Source organism: Phyllostomus discolor, chromosome 4 (assembly GCF_004126475.2).
Source record: "Phyllostomus discolor isolate MPI-MPIP mPhyDis1 chromosome 4, mPhyDis1.pri.v3, whole genome shotgun sequence".
NCBI classification, from domain to species: domain Eukaryota; kingdom Metazoa; phylum Chordata; class Mammalia; order Chiroptera; family Phyllostomidae; genus Phyllostomus; species Phyllostomus discolor.
The window spans coordinates 50,240,967-50,265,528 of NC_040906.2; the positions used below are offsets into that span (position 1 = coordinate 50,240,967).

The 24,562-nt window shown below is 36.8% G+C and overlaps 1 protein-coding gene across 5 annotated transcripts in view; it reads right to left on the reverse strand.

Moving 5' to 3' along the window:
• MAP3K20 (mitogen-activated protein kinase kinase kinase 20) overlaps positions 1–24,562 on the reverse strand; it is a 160,548-nt gene that overhangs the window by 73,824 nt on the left and 62,162 nt on the right. For 4 of the 5 annotated variants that reach the window (XM_028509228.2, XM_036023282.1, XM_028509232.2 and 1 more), the window contains exons 3-7: positions 18,679–18,766; positions 9,966–10,067; positions 5,754–5,819; positions 2,437–2,465; positions 2,184–2,321 (exon numbers count right to left, since the gene is read on the reverse strand). In XM_028509228.2, the coding sequence (XP_028365029.1) occupies positions 2,184–2,321; positions 2,437–2,465; positions 5,754–5,819; positions 9,966–10,067; positions 18,679–18,766 (423 nt within the window). Of the gene's footprint in view, positions 1–2,183; positions 2,322–2,436; positions 2,466–5,753; positions 5,820–8,148; positions 8,562–9,965; positions 10,068–18,678; positions 18,767–24,562 lie in introns of those variants that run through there. The other variant, XM_036023283.1, reaches the window with a different exon arrangement.

The window sequence follows — 24,562 nt, forward strand, 5'->3', positions numbered from 1 at the left end:
GGATAAAGGGGAGAAAAAAACTGAGAAACTGTAATAGCATAATCAATAAAATATACTTGAAAAAATGAAGGAACTATAGATGAGTGGGTAAAACAACTATGGTATATTTACACAATGGAATACTACTTGGCTATAAAACAAGAAAAAATTTACCCTTTGCAACAGCATGGATGGACCCAGAGAACATTATGCTAAGTGAAATAAGCCACTCAGAGAAAGACACATACCATACGATCTCACTCACATATGGAATCTAATGAATAAACTGAACTAACAATCAAAATAGAGACAGACTCATAGACAGCGTGCAGGCTGACAGTTAAGGGGGGGTTGAGGGTGTTGACGGATCAAGCAAAAAGGAAAAAAAGAGAAAGAACTCATGGACATGAACAACAGTGCGGTAACTGCAGCGGGGAGGAAGGGGGTGAGTGGAGGTAGAAGGGAGTATAGGAAGGGACAAATGGTCATGCAAAAAATACACTCAAAAATAGAAATTAAAAAAAGATAAAATAAAAATTATGGCAACATGCACAAAAAATGAAGGAATATAACTTGATAAAAGAAAATAATCTCACAAACAGTCTTAAACTGCAACAAATTCCCCCATTTTCAGACTCCCTAGCAAGTGATTTGTAGGATGGTCAGAATGAAGTGACTTTTGACTTAGGGACCAGTTTCAGAATCTAGCCTCTTCAGGAACTTTCAGGTTTTTCCCACTTCCTTCAATGAGAATTTATTTGGTCACTGTTTATAATGGGTTATAGCCTTCATCCTTAGAAACACACAGAACTAAGGGAAAGCAGGTATTTGGCCTGATGCTACTATTGTCTTCCAACCTTTATAAATCTACCCTTTGTCCAAAACATGTATTTCATTCTTGAAATGTTTTTTTTTCAACTGCCAACAAACTTCATCACTATATTAAATTAATTTGGTATTTATCAGATGTATTGTGATTTAGAAAAAGCTAGCCAACTGAAACAAGACTAAAACATAACTAGTGAAGCCGGCAGTTAAGTGCCCAGAAACTGTGAACTCTGAAGTGAAAGAAACGAGTTTGACAATGCTGGTCTCCTCCTGCGCCTTCAGCTGTCACCTTCATTTGAAAACAGAAGTTCAGGAGGAAGCAGCATGTTGATTTGGGCCAAAATTTGTCTGCATCTTTTCCCATTATTATAAAAACATCATTTTAAGAAGTAATAATATAAATGGAGAAAGCAATATAATTGAGAGATGAGATGTGAAGACAGGAAGTTCCAAACACTACTGTGGGCTTTTTAAAGGACATACAACATTTTTAGGGATAACAAACTTATCCTCAAAAAAAGGGCAACATACGAATTCTTCCACCACCAAAGAACTACCCTGCCCATCTTCCCCTCATACCGTGCTACTTCTACCATTCCCCCCACTTCTTTCTCTCTGCTAATTCAGATATAATTTATTCCCCAATCTGAACCTCCTCCCACCTCTAGAAGCTTCTGCTCCTTAGCTGATTCATTCCTGTGGTTTCTACTCCTTGAGCATTCCCCCTACTCCTACATTACTCTCTTCTGGTAACTGTGTGGCTCTGCTGTTATTCTCGATACCCTCAATTCATGTTTCAGGCAGTCAGTACTACTTTCTAAGACTTGCAGTGGACACAGACAAGGCCACGTGCTAAATGCTAAGTACATTTACTTCTGTACTTTCTGTAGTTTCTTCTGTACTTTCCAGAAACTCACTGATCAGTTTAATGGTTGGCACTCAAAAATTTCCTGTTAATCAACAGGCTCTATTTGGCAGATCTATTAGTGGTTTTTAAATAGCTCATTACAATGAAGTCCCGTTCCAAATAACCCACACTACCGCTGACGCAGAGAGATGTTCTGTAGTCACACATCCACCCAGGAAAGCACTCTCCACAGGACTGCATCAGGTCCAACACCAGTTTAGGTTCCATCTAAGTTGCCTCCTAGAAATGGCATTGGTTTCTTTCCAACACAGGACATAATAGCTCGGATGCATAAGAGTGATCCAAGGAAATGTATTGCCAAGTGTTCTCTCTGCTGCCATGGCTCCAGGAATTTCACCAGAAACAACATCATTGTCTTAAAACTGTGTTCAGCTGTTGCATCCTGCTTCTGTAGGCTGTTTGCTTTTTGCATTTCTTTTAGCAAGCAAAAAATGAGAAATGAACTCACCACACCGTAGGAATATGTGTCACAAGTTTCAGATACAGGGAGACTTTGGATAACTTCTGGAGCCATCCATGGGAAAGTTCCAACCAAGGACATGTGTGTTGTGTGGTTATGGAACCGAGAGGCACCAAAATCGCAGATCTGAGAAAATAGAAATAAGTAGCAACTTTATAATTAATGACTAATAAAAGACACAGTCATAAAAAGCTACATCTGAAGTCAACAATTTTTTTTAAATTAAAAGAAACAGACCTACCTTCAATACCCCATCAGCAGCTATAACAACTAAAAAAAAAGATAAAAGATAAATTATGACAATCATCTCCTTAGAGTTATACTGAAAAAAATCATGAAGTTCTATTTCTGTCTTCTATATGACATCATGACAAGTAAAATCCAAGTAGTTACCACATTGAAGATTTTGAGAAAAGGAGCTGACATTAAAACAAAAACAACTAATTCCATGAGGTGCTTAAAAAGGCTTCTAAGAGATTTATTTAAATCAAATGTAGCTGCCCAGCAAAAAGACACAGATTAGTAGTAGTTAAGAGAACCAAATTTTAGCTTGGATTCTACCACTAGGCTGCCAACGCGATCCTGTGGACATAGTTATTTAGCATTATTACTTCATGGCATATATGTTTCTTCCTCACTATTGAAGAGTAATTTTCTTGAAGGCAGTGACAATATTTATTCATTCACTTATGCATACATTCATTCATTTAACAAATATTTACTGAGCAAGGCCATGTCCTACGCTCTGTAAGAAAAAGGTGAGCAATGCTGGCATCATCTCATCTCTGTGCTCTCGGAGCTTACAGTCTAATGGGTGAGACAATCAAACACACGTCTATAATAAAATGGAATAAATCCCATGGTGAGAGACATGGAGATTGCCATGGAACTAACAAGTAGGGAGATCTCAGCCTAAGGAGGTCAGAGGAAGTTTCCTGGAAGACATGATGCTTAAGCTAAGACCTGAAATCCAAACTGAGATTAACCAGAAATTGGAGAGCTGGGGGAGAAAAAGTAGTTTCCTCGGCAGAAGGAAGAGCCTTGCAAAAGGTCAGCAGAGAAATTGGCACGCAATTTTGGAAGACATGAGCCAGCTCCAGAAGAGCTTTTGGGAGAAATGGAAAGTCAGTGAATGATTTTTAGCAAAGAAATGAATGGTCAAAAGTGCAGCAGGGAGAGGACATTGGAGAAGAACTGAACTAGTGGCAAAGAGATCGCTGCATGTGTCAGCTGTAGTCCAAGAGAGGAGATGAGGATGCCTGTGGTGAGGCTGTGGCAAAGGACAGGAGAGAAGTGGACCAAAGTCAAGAAACATGTGGGAGGCAGAATCAGCTGGGCCAGAAAAATTGGACATGGAGGGAGAAGGACTCAAGGATGAAATCAAATAAGGAGGTGTTACAGCATAATAGTTAGAGCTGGAGCTCTGGGATTGAGCTGTAATTTCTTTTCATCTAATCCCTGGCTTACACAACTGGTATTGCCACTCCCTGAGAAAGGGAATGCAAGAATTTTTTTAGGAGGCAGAGAGAAGATGGAAAGATCAACTTGACTCAACACATTTTAGGGTCATACAAAACGTCTGTGTGGCCTTGTCCAATAAGCGGACAGCTGTATCGCTCTGAGGCTGGGGTCTGGTGGGAGTGTTACTATATATATGGGGCTTTCACGGGAGAGAGAGAATAAAAACATAAAGGGAGTGAGTTGTCAAGGGCCCTGACAACTAACAGTTTTCAGAGTTTCTTCTGTAAGCCACAGAGTGCCTTGAATGTGGCAGATGGTCAATACTTACTAGCTGTTACCAATAACCTTGATAAATGGAGGGAAAATAATCTTTGCATGATCTAATATGTAGAAACAGGCTAAGGGTAAATGTGATACTATCTATAGACTATAAACTATTTCAAATAAGAAATATAAATATCATCAATACTATATTCAGTTATTTAAAAAAACCCTCTACCTTTTTCTCATTATAAAAGTGCTCATTTTTAAATATCTAAGATTACAAAGATATATAACACAGGAAATAAGAGTCTTGTTATTCCTTTTCCCAGAAAAAAAACCTGTTAAAATAGGTCTATATTGTTTCAATGTGTTTGTGTTTTCCCATCAAATAACTACACAAATTGTAGTTAAAAAAAATGGGGACAGTATCCATTGTTATTTAGTTTTCACAGTGACAGCATGAGAAAAAACCCGTAATTTAATCATTCTCCTCTCACGAAATATTTAGGATATAGAAATAAAGCAGATTAAAAGGAGAGAAGTCAAATAACTTGTTTAGATAGAAATTCTGAGCACAAACTGAAAATTTACAAAGCCATCAAACTCTAATATTTCCTACAAGGTTCTAGATGATTTTTTTAATGACTTCCTGTTAGCCAACTATACATCAAAAGTGTTTAGTTCGCGAAAGCTTATGTCTAAGAAGAGCCAAAGGATAAGTGATGACCTAGAAAAAGACAGAATGATGAGCCGGAGCCAACCGGCAGGGCCAGGCTGGTGGTACAACCTGACTATCGAGGAGTGGCAGCTGCCAACAACTTCCCTGTCTCCACCCCACGAACCCCTCAGCACTGAGTACGAGCAAGGACAACTGGTCAATTCCCCACTCCTCTTCCTCCACTTACTGTGCCTGCCCACTCTAAAGACAGCACGATTAGTATATGTCCATTTTAACTGCAGTGATTTAAAGATTTCCTAAAAATAAATAGCTCTCTTCCTCCTGACTTAGAAGAATCACTTAGAAAGCATGTAAATAATTAAATGAGAGCATGTAATTGAACTGATAGCAAGATTCTTTTTTTAAGTAGCAGACTCCAATGTTTACTTCAGCTAGTGCTGGCTAGCAAAATAATCCCACTGTCTTTTTCCATTAACTTTCAAGTGACGTGATGGAAGGAGCATTCTGTTACCACTCCTGCTTGAAGGTAACGTCTATTCCTGCCAGTCATTTTAAAATGTTCTCTCTCTAAACTATACAGTATCATAAATAAAGTGTAGAAAGTACTGAAGGAGAGAAGAAAGAAAAAAAGGCTTTAATTGCCAGACTCCTAAATGTGCTGATCAGTTTTGGGCACCACTCCAGGTAATGTGACTGACATAAAAAATTTACACCAAATTAATTCAGAAGTAACAAGAACAAAACTGAAAACTGCTAGAACAGAGAACCATCTAAAAATAGGAGACTAGAAATACATGTCTGTGTGCTTTGATCTGGCAAGACCTCTTGTAGAAAATGATTCTAAAAATATAATTAAGAAGGTGTTGACAAATTTTGCTGAAAAGTATTAAGCTCAACATTTTTAATCATAGAAAAAAATGTAAACAACCCAAATATCCACACTCTGGGCTATTCATACAGTGTAATACTAAGTAGCCTCTTGAAATAACATGGAGAAGTTTGATATTTATTAACAGTGGAAAGATTTTCATGGCTCCAGTGGTTAGTCAAAAAAGCAGGTCACAAAAGACATGGAAAGCATGATGCTGATTTCTATAAACAGGTGCAGGTGTTTTGTAATAAAACGGGTGAATAAAAACATTTGACTACATTACCATTTCTTGATTTGAGATCTCTGTGGATCACCTTGACCGGAGCTTCCATGTGTAAATAGTGCATTCCTTTTTATACAAGAGGGAAGAAAAGTGTATTAATGTTGCTTTTCAACATTGTATCAATATTACCTTCCTATTTTAAACATCAGTAATACCATTCATAATTTGCAAAGGGTTCAATAAAATAGAGACAAGCTGTATCTACATCAGGACAGATAAAATAGAGAGAAGATATGTCTACATAAGGAAAACATATGCTAAGGAAAATTTATGTGCTTTAATCTCTTAGAAGCTGGAATTTGATTGTGGGTAAAGCTAGCTTCTTACAATACCTAATATGGACACCTTAATTTTCTGGAGTCTGCACAAAAATAGCACAGTTACAAATGGAAGAACTGCTCCAATGACTAAGGTATTCCACGAGCAACTGAGTTCTAAGTCGGTAAGTTCTGACGGAGGTGTTCAGTTTTCATGTGGATGTCTGCAGTCACCCAGTTAGTTGCAGCTTCACTTCTTTTCTCAGGGCGCATTCCAGCGGGACCCTGGGAGTGGAGGTGGGGTCAGGGGCAGAGAACTGGCTGGATTCATTAGCTGTGGTTGCTAAAGGATTTTATGATCCTTGGATAGAAAAAAATATATAGTAGCTACAAAATATTTTATTCTTCTTATCACAGTAAGTCTTTGAGATAATCTTTATTTATAGGCACTCTGAAATTCTCTCCAACATGTTTAGAATCTAAATCAAGTTACTTCAGTAAATTAGATGCATATAAACTAAGTAGAGTTTTATTATTTTGAATAAAAAATTATGCTTTGAAAGACACACATTTCACACTTACCCCTTCAGGAGTGTTTGACTTTTTGGGGGGACTTATATATTGTCTACTTCCTTAGAATAAAGAAAAAGAAATTTCCTGCTGTAAATTTCCTCTCTCTTCACTTCTCATGCTGTCTTTTCTAAATAATAAAAGAAATAGCCTCCACTCCTTCCAAATCAGACAGGCTCCTTTTTAAAATAAATTATCCATTAAACACAATTTAATAACTAGGCTTTGGTTCTTCTTAAAGTACACAGAAAATTTCAATTTTATGAAAATTAATTGTAAAATAATCTATTATTTTCCACTATTCTGATAATTACACATTTTGAAGAATCACAAAAGAACGAAGAATATAAGAAAATATAAAGTCCTGCCATACAAGGATATTCCTGAAAGGAGTCAGCTTAACAAAAGTTTAACTTAAATGATTTTAAACAAGATGTAATCGGGATAAAGGAAATCTTCTAATATGAAGTTCTGCATACTATGAACTGTGAAAATTCAGCTACACCTTGGGTAACTTTTAATAATTTTTATGACTGAATTTCATAATTATCTCTAGCTCTTACTGTAACAATCAAATTCCTGAATTTTTTTTTCAGGTAGAACTGGTTTAATTACTATTATTATAGTACAATAATAATAAAAAATTCAGGAAATAATAAAAGAAATTAATTATAAATTCCTGAATTATTTTTTTTTCAGGTAGAACTGGTTTAATAACTATTAGAGGAAGAGCTATATAGTTTCTATACTGGTGACAAGTAAGGATTCAGAAAAACAATACTCAAGTACAAAAGCTTTTCAATATGGGCACTTTTTTCCTCATGGCAAATATTATGAGAAATAGCATAAATTATTTGTGTATAATGCACTGCATACACTTACAGAATACTCGGTGTTCATAAACACAGGGGTAATCACAATCACATAAAATTCTATTTAATTTGTTTTTATAGAGCCATCTCTAATTCTGCCTTATTTTATTGCAAACAATTAAGAAGGCTGAAAAGTACCTTCATTCGTTTTTAAGAATTCAGGGCTCTGACTGGGGTCATTTGGGAGAGATCTGGCGTCCCAGACAAGCATTTGAGACAGGATGCAGGTTCACCTGCTCCAACTGTTCCCCTTCCCTGCTGCTGACTGACTTGCAAAATTTCAGACATACTTGCTGGATTGCCTTTCCCACTCCTCTCTCCACCCAGAAAAAGGAGACTCTTTTTGGTTTGGAGGAGTTATTTTCTCTGCAGTAATGTTAAGCAGTGTCTAGGTCAAAATGTATGAACCAATTCTTACTTGAAATGAGTTATTCATTGTTTGATTTCTCAATATCTTGTTGCTACAGTGGCTTCAGTCCTGGTCACACTGAAGGGTACACAACTGAATTCATAAGAGAATCAATGAAAATCAAGCCTTCCTATTTAATCTGCAAGTTCTACACACAGCTTTATCTAAGAGGGTTGAAGTCATTTCAACAGCATTGATTTCTTCTTCCTTTTATAGGTCATTTTAAATGTGAAGTATTACTTGTAACTATAAACAAACAAGTCTCTTCTCTGCCCCACTCTACTTACCCTTGGCTAAACACATCAGAAGTTGACTGTCAGGTCAATTCACCAGTCACAAACACATGGTCTTATTACTTTGAAGTTCTGGACACTGTCCCACAGTCTACCCCCATTCTCTCCATTTCTATTCTTTGTCTCTGGTCCCAGTTTGCTACTTAGTCCTGTTTCTTCTCTTTGTTGTCCTCCTGATACAGAGTGCCAGCAGTCTTGAGAAACCCCAGGGATGACTGAGCTGATCTGGAGCCAAGGGACTCGCCCTCAGACAGGGACAATGCAGGGGAAGAGGCCGGGAGGGACGGGGTTCACGGGTTGGGGGCCCGGCAAGCTTAAGTAGAGCGTGCACAGCAGGAACCAGAGTGACTGATGTCAGCTGACTTATTTGCTGCCTGTCCATCCTAAGTGTCGTTAAGTAATAACATAGGTGTTATCGGCACATCACCCTAAATGCAGATGTCTGTAAGGTGAGGTGCTTTCAGCCGAGGGCTGCTTGTGTATGTATTTACATGACATCAGCGTATTTCCACAACACTGCAGGCAGTTCTCAACAATAGCACATCACTCAGCTTATGAACAGGTGGTCCCTGTGTACTACTGACATGCAGAGAAGTGACTCTGATGTTGCATGAAAATATCTTAAAGAATGTGAAATTTTAGGGCTGATTTGAGATGCCTGATGCATGAACACAGAATTAAGTTAATTAACACAGCCAAAGCCTTAAGTACACCATCCTAAACATAGAGCTTATTATTCTTATATGATAATGAAGTATCATCATTCAGCAGCAGCATTTAGCATGAATCTTTACAAAAAAAATTCACTTCCTTTAGTTGAAGAATTTGGCAGGTGTTGAAACTTAAAACAGACAAGATAATTCCCCAAAGAAAAGGCTATTACTTTTGGAATTCACTGTGTGACTTACCAGTGAAAGCAAAGTAGGAGTTGCCCTCCTTAATGAATTTTAAATATCCTTCTACTTGTTTTTTAAAGAGATGCTCACAGAGTCTGGACTAGCAAAACGTAAAGCAGTTCATTGCCTGAGTTATATTTGGACGCACTTGCTTTCCAGGGGTCGCTAGAGTACGAATGTAACTATCAGTGTTCATTGCTGAGATTATGTTGTTTCCAAAGCAACTTTGACAGTTATAAATACAATTCAGAAATGTTCAGTTACGAAAATGGAAAAAAAAGATAAAAATAAATGGAATTTAAATTGCTTTAGAAAGCATTAGTTTATGCAGGAATTTGTGAGGGAAACAGAACAGGGCACCTTGTTTAGGGATTTTGTGTATTAAAATGTTTTATTTCCAAGGGTGATTTCCAAGTTTACATTCAATATAATATAAAATCTGAACTGCTTGTACATGGTAGGACAAATAAATCTTTTTCAAGTGGTTACTATATTTGCCATATTATTATGTATATAAAATGAAGAGAACTAATCCTACAAAAATCATGTTTTCTGGATACTGAATCTAAGTAGAAACTTGCAGAACAAAAACAGAATTATGATTTTTCTGCTTAATGTGTCAAGTAAGCTGGTCAAATTACATTGGCACAAAGTGTAAAAATGGCTGTCCTGGTTTTGTTGGAACTTGGTTTTAGGGGAAGAAATAGGTAAAAAAAAGGAAAGAGAACAGGAACACATGAGTAGAAAGGCAATGACCTAAAATAGTATGTGTACAGTAAGTTGCAGAATTCTCGCTACGTTTGGCCTGAAGAAAGAAGAGCATCTAAAAGACACAGAATAACCAATCTCGTGACTTAAATCACCAGGTCCCAATGCGGAAACGCTCCCCACCAACTGTGCACGTATTATTATTACCTTTGGCTACGTCAGTGGCCCAGGTCATAATGTGATCCATGTCCATCTCTTCACTTCTGTTACTGTTAATGTAATCATACAGTGATCCCAGGGAGGCATATTCTAGTTTTAATGGAAACATAAACGTACAATTAAAACTAAGGTGTGTTTCATAAACAAGACTTCATATTTTCATTGGGAAGATAAGAGAAGACATCAAAAGTATGCAAAAATTGTTCCATGATGTGGTTTCTAAAAGTTAGTGTTGTCCTGGAAAGAAAACTGTTGAAAACAAACACTAATCAAGTGAATAGTAAAACCACAGCCAAGAATAAAATCAAGAGCCATTTACATGGAACTCGGAAACACAGAGATGTGCTGGAAGAATGTATCTGAAACAAAGGCAGGCATGTAAATAGGTATCTCTTTTGATATTATTATTCTTAAAAGCTAGATAAGATTAAACAGTCAGGAAAGTTCATGTGACAATGTAAACATATCAACCTTATTGCATCAGAATTTGAAACAGCCCTTAAAGTTTAGCACAAATGGCCAAGAAAGTGAAAAAGTACCCTAAAAAATGGCTTTGAGGTATAAATTACATACAAGATTTGTTCACGATTAGTGTACAATGTGGTGATTTTTGGTTTATTTATTGAGTGAACAGTCACAACCACCGCCCAGTTTTAGGACCATTCTGCCATCCTGAAGAGCTCCCTGTGCCCTTGCAGTTAATCACCACCCCACCATTTGCTTTCTCTCTGCAACTCTGCTTTCTCCGTGCCTTTTCTAGAAAGGTCAAATAAATGGAATCATACAATTTGTGGCCTTTACATCTGACTTCCTTCTCTTCATGTAATATTTATTAGGTTCATTTATAGCAGTATCAGCATTCATTCTTTTTTTACTGGTGAATAATATTCCCTTATATGGATTTACCACATTTGGTTTATTCTTTACCACTTGATTGACACTTGGATTGTTCAGAGTTTCTGGCTATTATGAATAATGTTGCTGTGAACATTTGTGTAAATGTCTTTGTGTGGAAATGTGTTTTCATTTCTCTTAAGTAGATTCCTAGGGTGGGATTCTGGGCCCTAATAAAGTTTAACTTTTTAAGAAATTGTCAAAGGGCTTTCTAAAGAAGCTGTACCATTTTATATCCCTGCCGGCAATGCATGGAGCATTCAGTTCCTCCACATTCTCAGCACTTGGTGTAGTCTGTGTTTTTGATTACAGCCATTATAGTGGATCTAATTCTAGTGCTATTTCATATTTTGAATTTGCATTTTCTTAGCGACAAATTCAGTTGAGCATCTTTTAATGTGTCTATTAGCTGCTTGTATATATCCACAGACAAAATGTCTATTTAAATTGCTTGCCCATTTTTAAACTGGGTTGTTTAATTAACATTCAGTCCTAAGAGTTCTTTAATTATTCTGGATGCAAGTCATCAAATTTATGAATTGAAAATATTTTCTTTCACTGTTATTTGTCTTTTCATTATTTTATAACTATCAAAGAGCAGAAATTCTTAATTTTGATGAAGTCAAATTTATCAACTTTTCTGGATTGTGATTTTGGTGTCATACCCAAATAGTTTTTGTCTAACCCAAAGGTATGAATATTTTCTTTTTTTCTTCTAAGAGGTTTATTTCTAGTTTTAGTTTTAGTGTTTCCTCTTGCACTTGTCTACCACCCATTTTGAGTGCATTTTTGTGTGTAGTTTGAGGTGAGGGTCTAAGATAATTTTCTTTTTTAAAGATTTTATTTATTTATTTTTAGAGAGGGAAGAGAGGGAGAAAGAGAGAGAGAGAGAAACATCAATGTGCGGTTGCAAGGGGTCATGGCTTGCAACCCAGGCATGTACCCTGACTGGGAATGGAACCTGCAACACTTTGGTTCACAGCCCGAGCTCAATCCACTGAGTTACGCCAGCCAGGGCTTATAAGATAATTTTCATATGTGAATTTCTAATTCTCCCAACACAGTTTGTTGAAATGACTACCCCTTACCCATTAAATTGTCTTGGCACTTTTACTGAAAACCAACTGATGTATCAATGTAAGGATTTTTTTCTCCTAAGATCTTAATTTTGTTCCATTAATCTGTATGCCTATCTCTGTTCCAATAATGCACTATGTGGTCGCTGAAGATTTATAATAAGTTTTAAAACGAGGCAGTCAAGTACTCAAACTTAGCTCTTGCTTAAAACTGATTTGGTTATTGTAGGTCTTTTGCATTTCCATGTGAATTTTAGGACCAACTTGTCAATTTCTGACAAAAATTCTGCTGGGATTTTTATAGGAATTATTTAGAATTTATAAATCAATTTGGGGAGATTTGCCATCTTGACAATATCAAGTCTTTCAAACCATGAACACACCCTGTCTCTCCACTTATTGAGATATTTATTTTTCTCTTAGCGATGTGTTGTACTTTTCATGTACAAATCTTACACTTCTTTTGTTAAATTCATGCCAACTATATTTTATTCTTTTTGATACTACTATGAATACAACAGTTTTTCTATTTAATTTTTAGATTGTTCATTCCCAACAAACAGAAGTATAATAGATTTTTTCATATTTATCTTGCTAAATATGTTTAAAAGTTTTAGTAGTTTTTTTTTCTTGTGGAGTCCTTGGGATTTTCTACATAGAGAATCATGTCATATAAGACAGTTTTACTTCTTCCTTACCAATCTGGATGCTTTTTATTTTCTTCTTGCCTGGCTGTAATGTTGAACAGATGTGGCAAGAGCAGAACCTTACTGCCTTGTTCCTAATCTTAGGGGGGGACACATTCAAATTTTCACCACTAAGTGTGTTATTAGTTGTGTGTTTTTGTAGATGCTATTAATCAAGTTGAGGAAATTCCCTTCTATTCTTAGTCTATTCAGATTTCTTATTATAAATTGGTGTTATAGAATATCAAAAGGTCTTTTTTTTTCCTTTTATGCTACCTTTCATTAATTGATTTCAGATGTTAAACCAACCTTGTATTTCTGGGATAAATTCCATTTAGTCATGGTGTATAATTCTCTCCATTGGTGTCTGGATTCAGTTTGCTGATGATAATAACATTGTAGTTGAGGATTTTGCATTTATGTTCATGAAGGAATTGCTCTATAGTTTTCTAATTATCTTTTTGTCTGGTGTTCATATCAGGCTGACACTGATCTTTTAGAATGAGTTAGTAAGTGTTCCTCCCTCCCCTATTTTCTGCAAGAGTATGGGTGGGAGAGATTGGTGTTACTACTTCTTTCTTCTGTAAACAGTTGACAGAATTCACCAGTGAAGTCATCTGGGGCCGGGCTCTTATTATGGAAACAACTGAAAATCATTAATTCAATTTTTTTTTCTTCGTTATAGGTCTATTCAGACTTTGTTTCTTCTTGAATCAGTTTTGATAATTTGTATTATTTTAAAAATTCACTCACTGCATCTAAGTTGTCTGATTTGTTGGCACAGAGTTGGTCGTAACATCCCCTCACAATCCTTTTAAATTTCTGTGGGGCCCACAGTGCTGTCCTCTCTTTCATTCCTGGTTTCGGTAATTTGTGTCTTCTCTTTTCTCTTGGTCAGTGTAGCTAAAGGTTTGTCAGTTTTACTGATCTTTTCAAAGATCAATTTTTAATTTCACCGATTTTCTCTGTTATTTTTCTCTTTTCTGTTTTATTGTATTCTGCTCTAATCTTTATTTCCTTTCATTGGTTTTCTTTGGGTTTATTTTGTATTTTTATAGCTTCTTAGGTTGATCAATTTCAGACCTTTCTTTGTTAAATAGCTGTGTCAAGATATACAGTTCCCTCTATTTGCACTGTATAATTTTTTAATATGTTGCATTTTCATTTTCTCTGTCCAAATATCTTTAAATCCATTATGATATCTTCTTTGACTCACTGGGTATTTAGAAGTATGTTACCGAATTTCCAAATATTTGGGGATTTTCCAGATTTCTTTCTGGTATTGATTTCTAACTTAATTCCACTGTGGTTGGAGAATATATATTGTATTGTTTCAGTCCTTTTCAATGTAGTAAGACTTATTTTGTGGCCTAACTTATGATATATTCTGGAGATTGTTCCTAGTGCACCTGAAAAGATGTGTATTCTTGGCTGGTTGGTGTGTTCTATATATGTGAATTAGCCACAACTGGTTGAGTGTCAAGTTTTCCTTATCCTTGTAATTTTTTTTTTGGTTTAGTACTACCAATTACTGACAGTGGGGCACTGAAGCCAATTGAATTGCTTATTTCCCCTTTAAATTCCGTCAGTTTTTGCTTCATGTGCTTTGAGGACCTCTGTTAGGTATACATGTTTATAACTGCTATATCTTCCTGATGCATTGATCTTTTTATCAAGAAACAACGACTCTTGTCTCTAGACATATTTTTTAAATCCTCACCCAAAGATATGTTTTATTGCTTTTTGGGGGGGAGATAGGAGGCGGGGAGAGAGAGATATCAGTTGCCTCCAGTATGTACTCTGACCTGGATGGAACCTGCAACCTGGGTATGCTCCCTGACTGGGGATCAAACCCACAACATTCTGGTGTGTGGAATAACGCTCCATCCAACTTATCCACCTGGCCATGGTGACATATTTCTTTTTTTAAGTCTATTTTGTCTGAAATTAATATAGTGATTCCACTTCTCTCATGATTATTGTTTGCATGGCATTTGTTTTTCCATCCTCTTACTTTTGAATTATTGATGTCTTTGAACCTAAGATGTGTCTCTTATAGGCAGTATATAGTTGTTCTTGATTTTTAAAATCCAGTCTGACAATCTCTCTCCACTGGGGTGTTTGGACTCTTCACATTCGATGTAACTACCGATATGTTGGGCTACGTTTGCCATCTGTTTCTACATGTCTCCTGCCCTCAGCCCTCTATTCCTTCTTCTGTGTTAATACTCTTAGTTTGTCGTTTTCATTCTTTGGCTGATTTTTCACTATTCTTCTTGAGTAGAATTTCTTAGTAGTAGCTCAAGGAATTATAAAATCCATCTTAATTTAGCACAATCTACTGTAGGTTAATATTCTTAATTACAGTAAAATATAGAAACCTTTCTGCAAATGAGTTCCATTCCCTCTTTTGCTCCTTAGGCTATTACTGTAATATGTATCTATGTATGTTTCAAAGTCAACAGTGTTCTAATTATTGCCTTATACAATCTCATGTTCTTAATTATGTTAAGAAAATGACAGAAAATATAATATGGAGCCATTTATATAACCCGTATATTTGTCATTTCCAGTACCCTTTATTTCTTCCCATAGATTTGAATGACTATCTGTTGGCATATTTTTTTCAGCCTGAAGGACTTCCTTTAGTATTTCTTGCAAGGCAGGACTGCTGGCAACAGTTCTTTCATCCTTTATCCAAGAATATCTTTATTTTGAACTCATTTTTTAAAAGATAATTTTCCTGGATACAGTTTTTTCTTTCAGTACTTTAAATGTCTACAATACCTCCGTTGTTGTAGACGAGAGCCAGTCATTAATCATATTGTCGTTCTCTTGTACATGAGAAGATTTTTTCTTGGTCCTTTCAAGAATTTTCACTTTGGCTTTATCAGAGTTTGACCATGATGTGTCTGGGTATATGTTCTTTTGCCTTTATCCGACTTGGAATCTGTTAAGCTTCGCTAGTATGTAGATGAATGTATTTTATAAAATTCAGGAAGTCTTCCTGGCCATTATTCCTTCAAATAGGTTTCTATATTTTCATTTTAGATTTTTATACCCTTCTCCTCTTCTTTGCTATTACACACAATTGATATACTTGATGTTGTTCCATAGGTCTCAGGTTCTGTTCATTTTTCTTCAAATTTTTTTTCAGATTAAATAATTTCTATTGATCTGGTATTAAGTTCACTGATTTGTTTTTCTTCTTCTATCTCAGATATGCTTTAAGTCAACTTTAGAGAATTTTAAGTTTCAATTACTGTCTTTTTCAATTCCAAAATTTTGACTAGGTCTTTTAAAAAAAAAACCCAACAATAATTTCTATCTATTTGATGTGACTATTAGTTGATTCATTGTTTTCATACTTTCCTTTAATTCTTTAAACAGTTTCTTTTAGTTCTCTGAACATATTTATACTTTGATATTTTTGCATGTTAAATTCAGCATGCTCACTTAAAGAGGCAGGGTAAGTATTATCACCCCCAACCCATCTCACCTCCCAAACTTGGCTCAGTGGTTCACTACCAACCATACACAGAGAACGGCTGGATCTTAATGCTGGAGAAGGTTGGTTGAAAAGTTCACATATTTCTTCGGCAGATACTTGTAAACAGACAACACTAACATAGTTAGGAATAAAGGCAATCTCATCAAATTAATACATTCCAAAACATCAAAACTTGGCTAAGAGGTGTCTTTAACAATCAAACTCATAGGCCAGTAAAAGAGCTATAAATACTATTTACCTTGTAAATTTACCTCGTAAATTTACTATTACCTTGTAATTCTGAAACTTGTGTGGTTTTAAAGAAATGTTTAATGTTAGGCCCTGGCTGGCGTAACTCAGCGGATTGAGCGTGGGTTGCGAACCAAAGTGTCGCAGGTTTGATTCCCAGCCAGGGTACATGCCTGGGTTGCGGGCCATAACCCCCAGCAACTGCATATTGATGTTTCTCTCTCTCTCTCTATCTCCCTCCCTTCCCCCTCTAAAAATAAATAAATAAAATCTTAAAAAGAAGAAATGTTTAATAATAAAATTTAATGTTACTTACTAGCCTTACAGGGAAGTGAAATATAGCCTTAAAAAAACTAGTCACTGATAACCAAAGATTTTTGAGTAGGAATAGGTATTAGCAGAGAATATTAGAAGGGTATATGAAATAAAGGACTTGCTAGTCTATTAAAAAAAACTAAAAAAAATTTAAAAATGCTCATCCAACTGCTTGGATTCCTTCTCCCTCTTTTGGATGAGAAGACCCAGTTTGAATATGCTGACTAAAAAATGACTATGTTTCATGTCCTCTTAGGGACTGAGTAAACTCTCAGACAAAGGATTCATACCATCACTCAAGTCTCTTTTTCTAGTCTTCATCCTCACCTCAAAAGAAACTAGAAAACTTCAATAGTCCCCTGAGTGAGTTAAAGCTGAAATCTTATTCTCAAAATTTTGCATTAAACATACAGGGTACAATACAAAAAGCAGAGTTTCTAATCTCTTTGCAGCATCACACTTTCATCTGCTAGATAAGAATAAATTAAGTTACAAATGAGAATCAGAAGACTGGGTGCAGACATACGAGGTAAACACAACCAGTAAAAAGTAAATATAATGGACTAGGAAACAAACAACAGTATGGGAACTGGGTCAGAGACAGGGTTTAACTTTAAACCAGAAATCTAACCTAGAAGGTTAAGCATGACGTAGACCCTAACAATGTAACCCATTCTTGGGTATTCTAGTTAGTAGAAAATATATAAGCTCAAGATATAAACTGCCACATACCTCATTTCAGGTGCAGATATAAAGGTAGCTAAATGGGGATAAAATATCCACTACTTAAGAACTTAGGTAAAAATACTACTTATCAGAGTAAAAGCTTGTTAAAGTGCCTGCTACAAGAAGATGAAAATAATATAGCAATCACAATCCCTTTGAGCTTAAGAACCAGGGTAATCATAGCTTGCGTGCAAGGAGAGGAACTTCGGTTTGGAAATCAACCAGGGACATTCCTATCACTCTGGTTCTACCACTAACTGGGTGACCTTGGGAGAATTAATTAACTTAGAGTTTTAGGTTTTTATTTGTAAAATAGAAATTATTTTACTTATCTCATAGGTTATTGTATTAGATGAGATAATTTATAAGAAAGTATCTAATCCAATCCTTTTTATTGAGGGTTTTTAGGCGAGATGGGGAGTGTTCAGGGTGATAGGGCTGTACACTATTGAGAGTTTTTACTTGTTATTTTCTAAATATAAAGGCAGTGCAAGTTCTAACCATTATGGTAGAAGAAGACAGGGCTAATCTATTAAGGTTTTTGTTTTTTGTTTTGTTTTAATCAAAGAGCTGCCATGATAAAGAACCTGATCAAAGTTATTTACTGTAAAAGTGAACACTATACTCATTATAGACCCTAAAGCTGCTGATTGGATTGTACAAACACGAGTATAAAGTATTTAAAAAACATGTCTGTGTTTTCATAGGGCAAAATTTTCTGTGTGCTCCTCTTTGGAAAGGACATTTCTACCGGTTATAAACCGCTGTTCCAAATTATGTGATAATTTAGATCAAGGTCATTACCAACCCAGATGACCAAACCTGAAAAATATTGTTCTCATGTCCGAGACCTTGAAGAAAGAATGCTCTAATGGGATTAAAATGCCTCGCAAAGAATTACAACATGAATAGCTCAAGAAATCTTAATTTGTAAAAGGTCACAGACTTACAAAAAACATCGCTCATTTCAACTAATTAAATGAAATTTTAGTTAAACGGCACCTTTAAATATTGGTATTGCAGCTGCGAGTGTATTTAAGTAGCATTTATGCAGATATAATTAGCACAATTAAACATGGGTAGAAGTGGAAACACCATTCTTAATTATATTGATATAATCAGTTTTATTAATGCTTGATAGCAACAAAAGTGACATCTGACAGTAGCACACGATTCATGACTGAACCTAATATTAAACATTTTAGCTTATTAAGGAATCTAAAGCTAGGTAATTGGGGAAAGAAAGTCAAATAATGAGTTCCTACCCGTGACGATACCGTAGTTGGGAGGTTCAAGAATTACTCCATAAAACTGGATGATGTTTCTGTGACTGAGGACACTGAGTATTTCCGCCTGTATGGAAATAAAAGATAGAATTACATAAAATTTCATATTTATAAAAGTCTAATATAACAGGTTTCCTATTTAATTTTCTTTTACATATATTTGCAAAGATATATATGTGCTCAACAAGTATGTGATACTGAAAAAACTGTCTTCAGCAGCATTCTTGAAAAGCTTAAGAATTTCTATTGAAGCTTTCTGAATAGAAATGAGGTTGAAGTGGCCACAAAAGTCGTGCCTACTAGCAAGCACAACTGATGGTGGAGGAGATGGAATAAAGAGGGAGCAACCAAATTTATTTACAGGAAAAGGTCTCTTCCTAATAGTCCAATGCACTTTTTTCTGCATCATGTCTCTTCTTGGGAGGCTGAAGCAAGACTACATGTCTATCAGTTGGATGAGCAGTCATGACAAAATTAAGGGAGGGGTTTTTAACTGTTGATGGAATGGATTCAGATGATATTCATTTATATTATTTATCTAATCATTCATTAAAATATTATCTCTGGCCGTGGCCAGGTAGCTCACTTGGTTAGAGCATCGTCTGCATACTCCAAGGTTGTAGGTTCGATCTCTGGTCAGGGCACATACAAGAATCAGCCAATGAATGCATAAATAAGTTGGACAACAAATTGATCTCTCTCTCTCTCTCTCTCTCTCTCTCTCTCTCTCTCTCTCTCTCTCTCTCTCTCTCCCCCCTTCTCCCTTCCTCTCTAAAATCAATAAAAATAAAAAATAAAAAATGATTTTCTGTTCTACTGTATGCAACAGGTACTGTAATGGATATAAAGGTGGATTATTGGCTTACAGCAGTGACTTGATATGGAAACCATACTTTACATTTGGAAATGTATTAAATGCTGGAGAACTGTACTGTGGAGTGACACAGTAAAAAACAAATTGTATCTGTTAAACTTAATTTTGAAGTGAAAACACAGAGATAGTACAGTTATATCTGCTAATGTGTATAGGACATTTTGTACATCCCCTAAATCACAGTCATTAACATTTTATTATTTATGAAATATATGGCTAATCAAGAATTATAAACAATTAGATACAAAGTCATGTAAGTTAAGTACAGTAAGTTTTTAATATTTTTAAATGAAAGGCATGTTATTGGCAGTAAGTAAACAGGAGATCTGGAAGCCCACACCTCAGAAAGGGGATCGTGGAGAATGTCAGCAGTGAACAGAAACAGAGAAGCCCTGGTCAGTGTGCAGGGACCTGCACACTGAATTAGTGTTATTGGTTCTACTTTTGTTCACAGGTTAAGAGTTGAGATTTCATTTAAGAACACTGGAAATCTTGTTTGGAAGATGGTATAACTACGTACAAAACAGAAGTTTGAGGGCTGACATGGGTTCAACGTGGAACTGAGAGAAAAGAAAATTACCACTGATTGGATGCGATGTTTATCAAAGTGGATTGGACCATGTTTCTCTATAGGTGCTGAAGGGGGCGATTGAAATGATTCCTTGACACTCGGAGTGCCTGCTGTGTGCAGAGAGAGGTTCTGTGCTCATCAAGCAACCTTCTTCTCTAGTTCGGTTTTCCAAGTAGGAAGAAAATGCATTAACTGGGCAATATAATTATTTATCCATGTGGCAATTATATTTCTTATTAAGAAAGAGCAAATGAGCTTTGCTGTGAAAAACAGAGTGCATGTAAAGTTTGGAAACCATTCCACCCCCTACCCCCCGCATTTTTAAGTGGCAGATCAACTCTTTGTGAGTGAAACATTAGACTTTTAGACCAGTATTTGTCAAAATAGGGGAATGCTGTCCTTTGGTATGTTTTTGGCATAGTCTTAGGGTATCTAAATTCTGTGACCATTAAAAACATTTTTATCAATAAAGGGTAAATATAAGAATATTCTGAATCCTAGATGACAATTTTAAAATTCACCACAACATAGGATTTTCAGTGTTCCAGCTAGTTTTTATGTATATATTTAAGATTGCAAAGTGGTACTTTGGAGAGATGGAATTTATCTTTTAAAGTATTGGTAAGCAACTCTAACAGCTCTAGAGTAGGAATATACTAATGTCAAAATAACAGTCATTATCTTGTGTTCGAGTGTCCTGCTCACATTTTACTTCTTTAGAGTTATGAAAAACTACACTCTTCCAGTACAATTTGAAAAAAAAAGGCATTTTCATGGAATAAGACTTCAGGTCCTAATTCAATAAACTAACAATCTGATTTACTATCAAGAAAACATACTATTTTAGAATACTATTGTACTAGTTTCATGGAAATAGGCTAATAATAAACAGAGGTACACTAAATACATAAGTGGCATTTGCAACTAAATTTAAGGGAAGTTAAGTTTTAACTCCCCTCCTTTAAAGTACTTTCACCAGTTTTATAATAAGACTTTAAGTTAATCAGCATTTTCATCCTCAGAGCAACCACTTTCCCTCAATTCAAAACTCTTTTCAACCTAATCCTAAATTTAAATTTCTTTAATTTTGTAGGGTTGCCAAAGGATCGTTACAGATTCTGTATTTTAAAACTTGTTTTATATTTTTAATATTCCACTGATACAGTCTATGTTATTCATGTGACAAACGTACTAAAATAAAATTGAGTTCATGTCCTTCTGTGAGAGACAGGCACTGAGAACACTGCTGGTCATGACAGACTGAAAGCAGTAGTTCATGAGAACCATGATCATTGGGCTGGCAGGCTCCATTTATATCTTTCTTTTACCCTCACCCAAGGACATATGTACTGACTCCAGAGAGAGAGGGAGTGGGTGGGAGGAGAGAGAGAGAAAGAGAGAGGGAGAGAGAAACATAGATGTGAGAGAAATATCTATTGGTTGCCTCCAACACGAGCCCTACCCAGGAACCAAACCCACAAACTAGGCATGTGCTGACTAGGAATTGAACCTGCAACCTTTTGGTTTACGGGACAACACTCCAACCAACTAGTCACCTGGCCAGGGCTCCATTTATATAATGTATGAGGACCAGGCTTTTCCCCCTGGTTGTCAACAGCTATTAACCTCTATACAGCAGCAGGAGTTGTGTCTCACAGGCCCCTCCCTTCTGCCTGTGATGTGGTACTGCCAACCCAGACAGAAGGCGCAGAAACCACAAGTATCAAATGCTCTTTTGTGCCCTGTGGCATGTGTAGCATTGAAACACTACTCCATGGACCCTGATCTCCGAGGTCTTCACCAGTTCCAAGATTCTATGATTCCTTGAGAATATGATAGCAAAAGAAAGAAAAGTGGCTCATCCAATTAGTCAGAGGAAACAGTCTCCTTACTGCGAAATGCATTCAAGGTCAAAGCCTCTCTCCAAAGACAGCTCTGTCTCTTAACTATCAATATGATCCAGGGTCAGTCTATTCCCCAAAAGTTGAAGATACGAAATGATCCCACATTTTTTAAAAAAATATAAAAGATACACTGGGAAGAAATAAAACAAAATATTAATTGTGGATATCTCAGTGGCACTTGCTCTGGGTTGGGGGAGGTGGTGGTGGAGAAGGAGAAATGGAGGAACCAGCCAGCAGAAGGCAGCAGTGGCCACCCAGATGGGGTGTGGTCAGCTGCCCAGGTTCGGCATGGAGCTGCCTAACTGAGGGGTGCTTCTGTGTCGTCTATAGCACTGCAGAGCCTCTCCCAGGGGTGGACAGGCAGGAAGAGACTGAGCAGGTTGATGAGCAGCAGCAGCAGGAGCCTGAGTGCGAGTACAGCTGCACTGTGCTGCTGATGGACGACAGAGAGTACACCTGCACCATCTTGTAGCGTTGCTTTCTGGCACCCTGAGGTTCTGCAGTTTTACTATGGGACTTCCCGTCAAGAGGGAAGTGTAGGTAATCACAGCTCGCCTCCTCACACAGCCACAGCAAAAATTGCAACTAGACTACAACACAAATTATCACCCAGAATCATCAGAAAATTGAGCTGTATGGAAGTCTGACAACCAACAAATTAAAGAAGCCACATTCATCCAGATGGTTGGTGGGGTGGAGATGCAGAGTGATGTGTAGACACAGAGACATGTGGAGAGGTGCAGCGAGATAGAACAGGCAGTCCTACACCCATGTATGGTGGATAAAAGTCAGGAGAGATACCTCCAGAGTGAGGGATTCTAGCCCCACAACAGACCACCCAGCCAGGGAAACAAGTCTCCATAACTTCTGGCTATAAAAATCAGTGGGGGTTAGGGTGGTAGAAGAAACTGCAGGATTCTCAGGAGACCCTCTTAAAGGGCCCTCAATAAACTTAGGACTTAAACGCAGATTCATTCCCTGTGAGCTTCGGCACCACGGCTACTGCTGGAAGGGCACCAGTAGCATATGGGGAGAAATTGAAGTGTCTAGTATCAGGGCAAGTGCTGGGAGACAGCTTCCTCCCAGAAAAAAACTTCAGAGGCGAAGCAGCAGCACTGTCCCCTCTATGAGCGCCCCCCCCCCCCACACACAGAGATACAGAATGGCAACATGGGTTGCCTGCCCTGGCAATTGCCTAAGGCTCTGCCCCATCCAACTAACTGGTGTGCTTTTCTACAATAGGCCACACTACTACAACAGGGAGTCAAAGCAGCTCTACCTAATACACAGAAACAAACACAGGGAGGCTGCCAAACTGAGGAGACAAAGAAATATGGCCCAAATGAAAGAACAGAACAAAACTCCAGAAAAAGAACTAAACAAAATGGAGATAAGCAATCTATCAGATGCAGAGTTCAAAACACTGGTGTCAGGATGCTCCAGGAACTCACTGGGTACTTCAACAGCATAAAATAGTCCAGGTGGAAATGAAGGTTGAACTAAGTGAAATAAAGAAAAATTTATAGGAAACCAACAGTGGAGTGGATGAAGCCAAGAATCAAATAAATGATTTGGAACATAAAGAAGAAAAAAATTCAATCAGAACAGCAAGAAGAAAAGAGAATCCAAAGAAAAACAAGGATAGGATAAGGAGCCTCTAGGACATCTCCAAATGTACCAACATTTGAATCACAGGGGTGATGGAAGGAGAAGAGAAAGAGCAAGAAGTTGAATTTATTTGAAAAAATAATGAAATAAAGCTTCCTTAATTTGGTGAACGAAATAGGCATACAAGTCCGGGAAGCACAGAGAGTCCCAAACAAGATGGACCCAAACAGAACCACACCAAGACACATCATAATTAAAATGCCAAAGGTTAAAGATAAAAAGAGAATCTTAAAAGCAGGAAGAGAAAAACAGAGAGTTCCCTACAAAGAAATCCCCATAAGACTGTCAGCTGATTTCTCAGAAGAAACTTTGCAGGTTAGAGGGGACTGGCAAGAAGTATTCCAAGTGATGAAAAGCAAGGACCTATAACCTAGATTACTCTATCCAGCAAAGGTATCATTTAGAATGGAAGAGAAAATAAAGTGCTTCTTGAACAAGGTAAAACTAAAGGAGTTCATCATCACCAAACCATATTATATGAAATGTTAAAGGGACTTATTTAAGAAAAAGAAGATCAAAACTATGAACATTAAAAGGGCAATAAATTTACAACTACCAACAACTGAATCTAGAAAACAAACTAAGCAAACAGCAGAACGGAAACAGAATCATAGATATGGAGATCATTAGGAGGGAAAGAGAAGGGGGAGAAGGGGGGAAAAGGTGCAGTGATTAAGAAGTACAAATTCATAGGTACAGAAGAGACAGGGGGATGTTAAGAACAGTATAGGAAATGCAGTAGCCAAAGAACTTACATGCATGACCCATGCATGAACTAAAGGGGGACTGCTAGAGGGTATGGGGGGTACCAGATAGAGGGGGATGAAGGGGGAAAAATTGGGACAA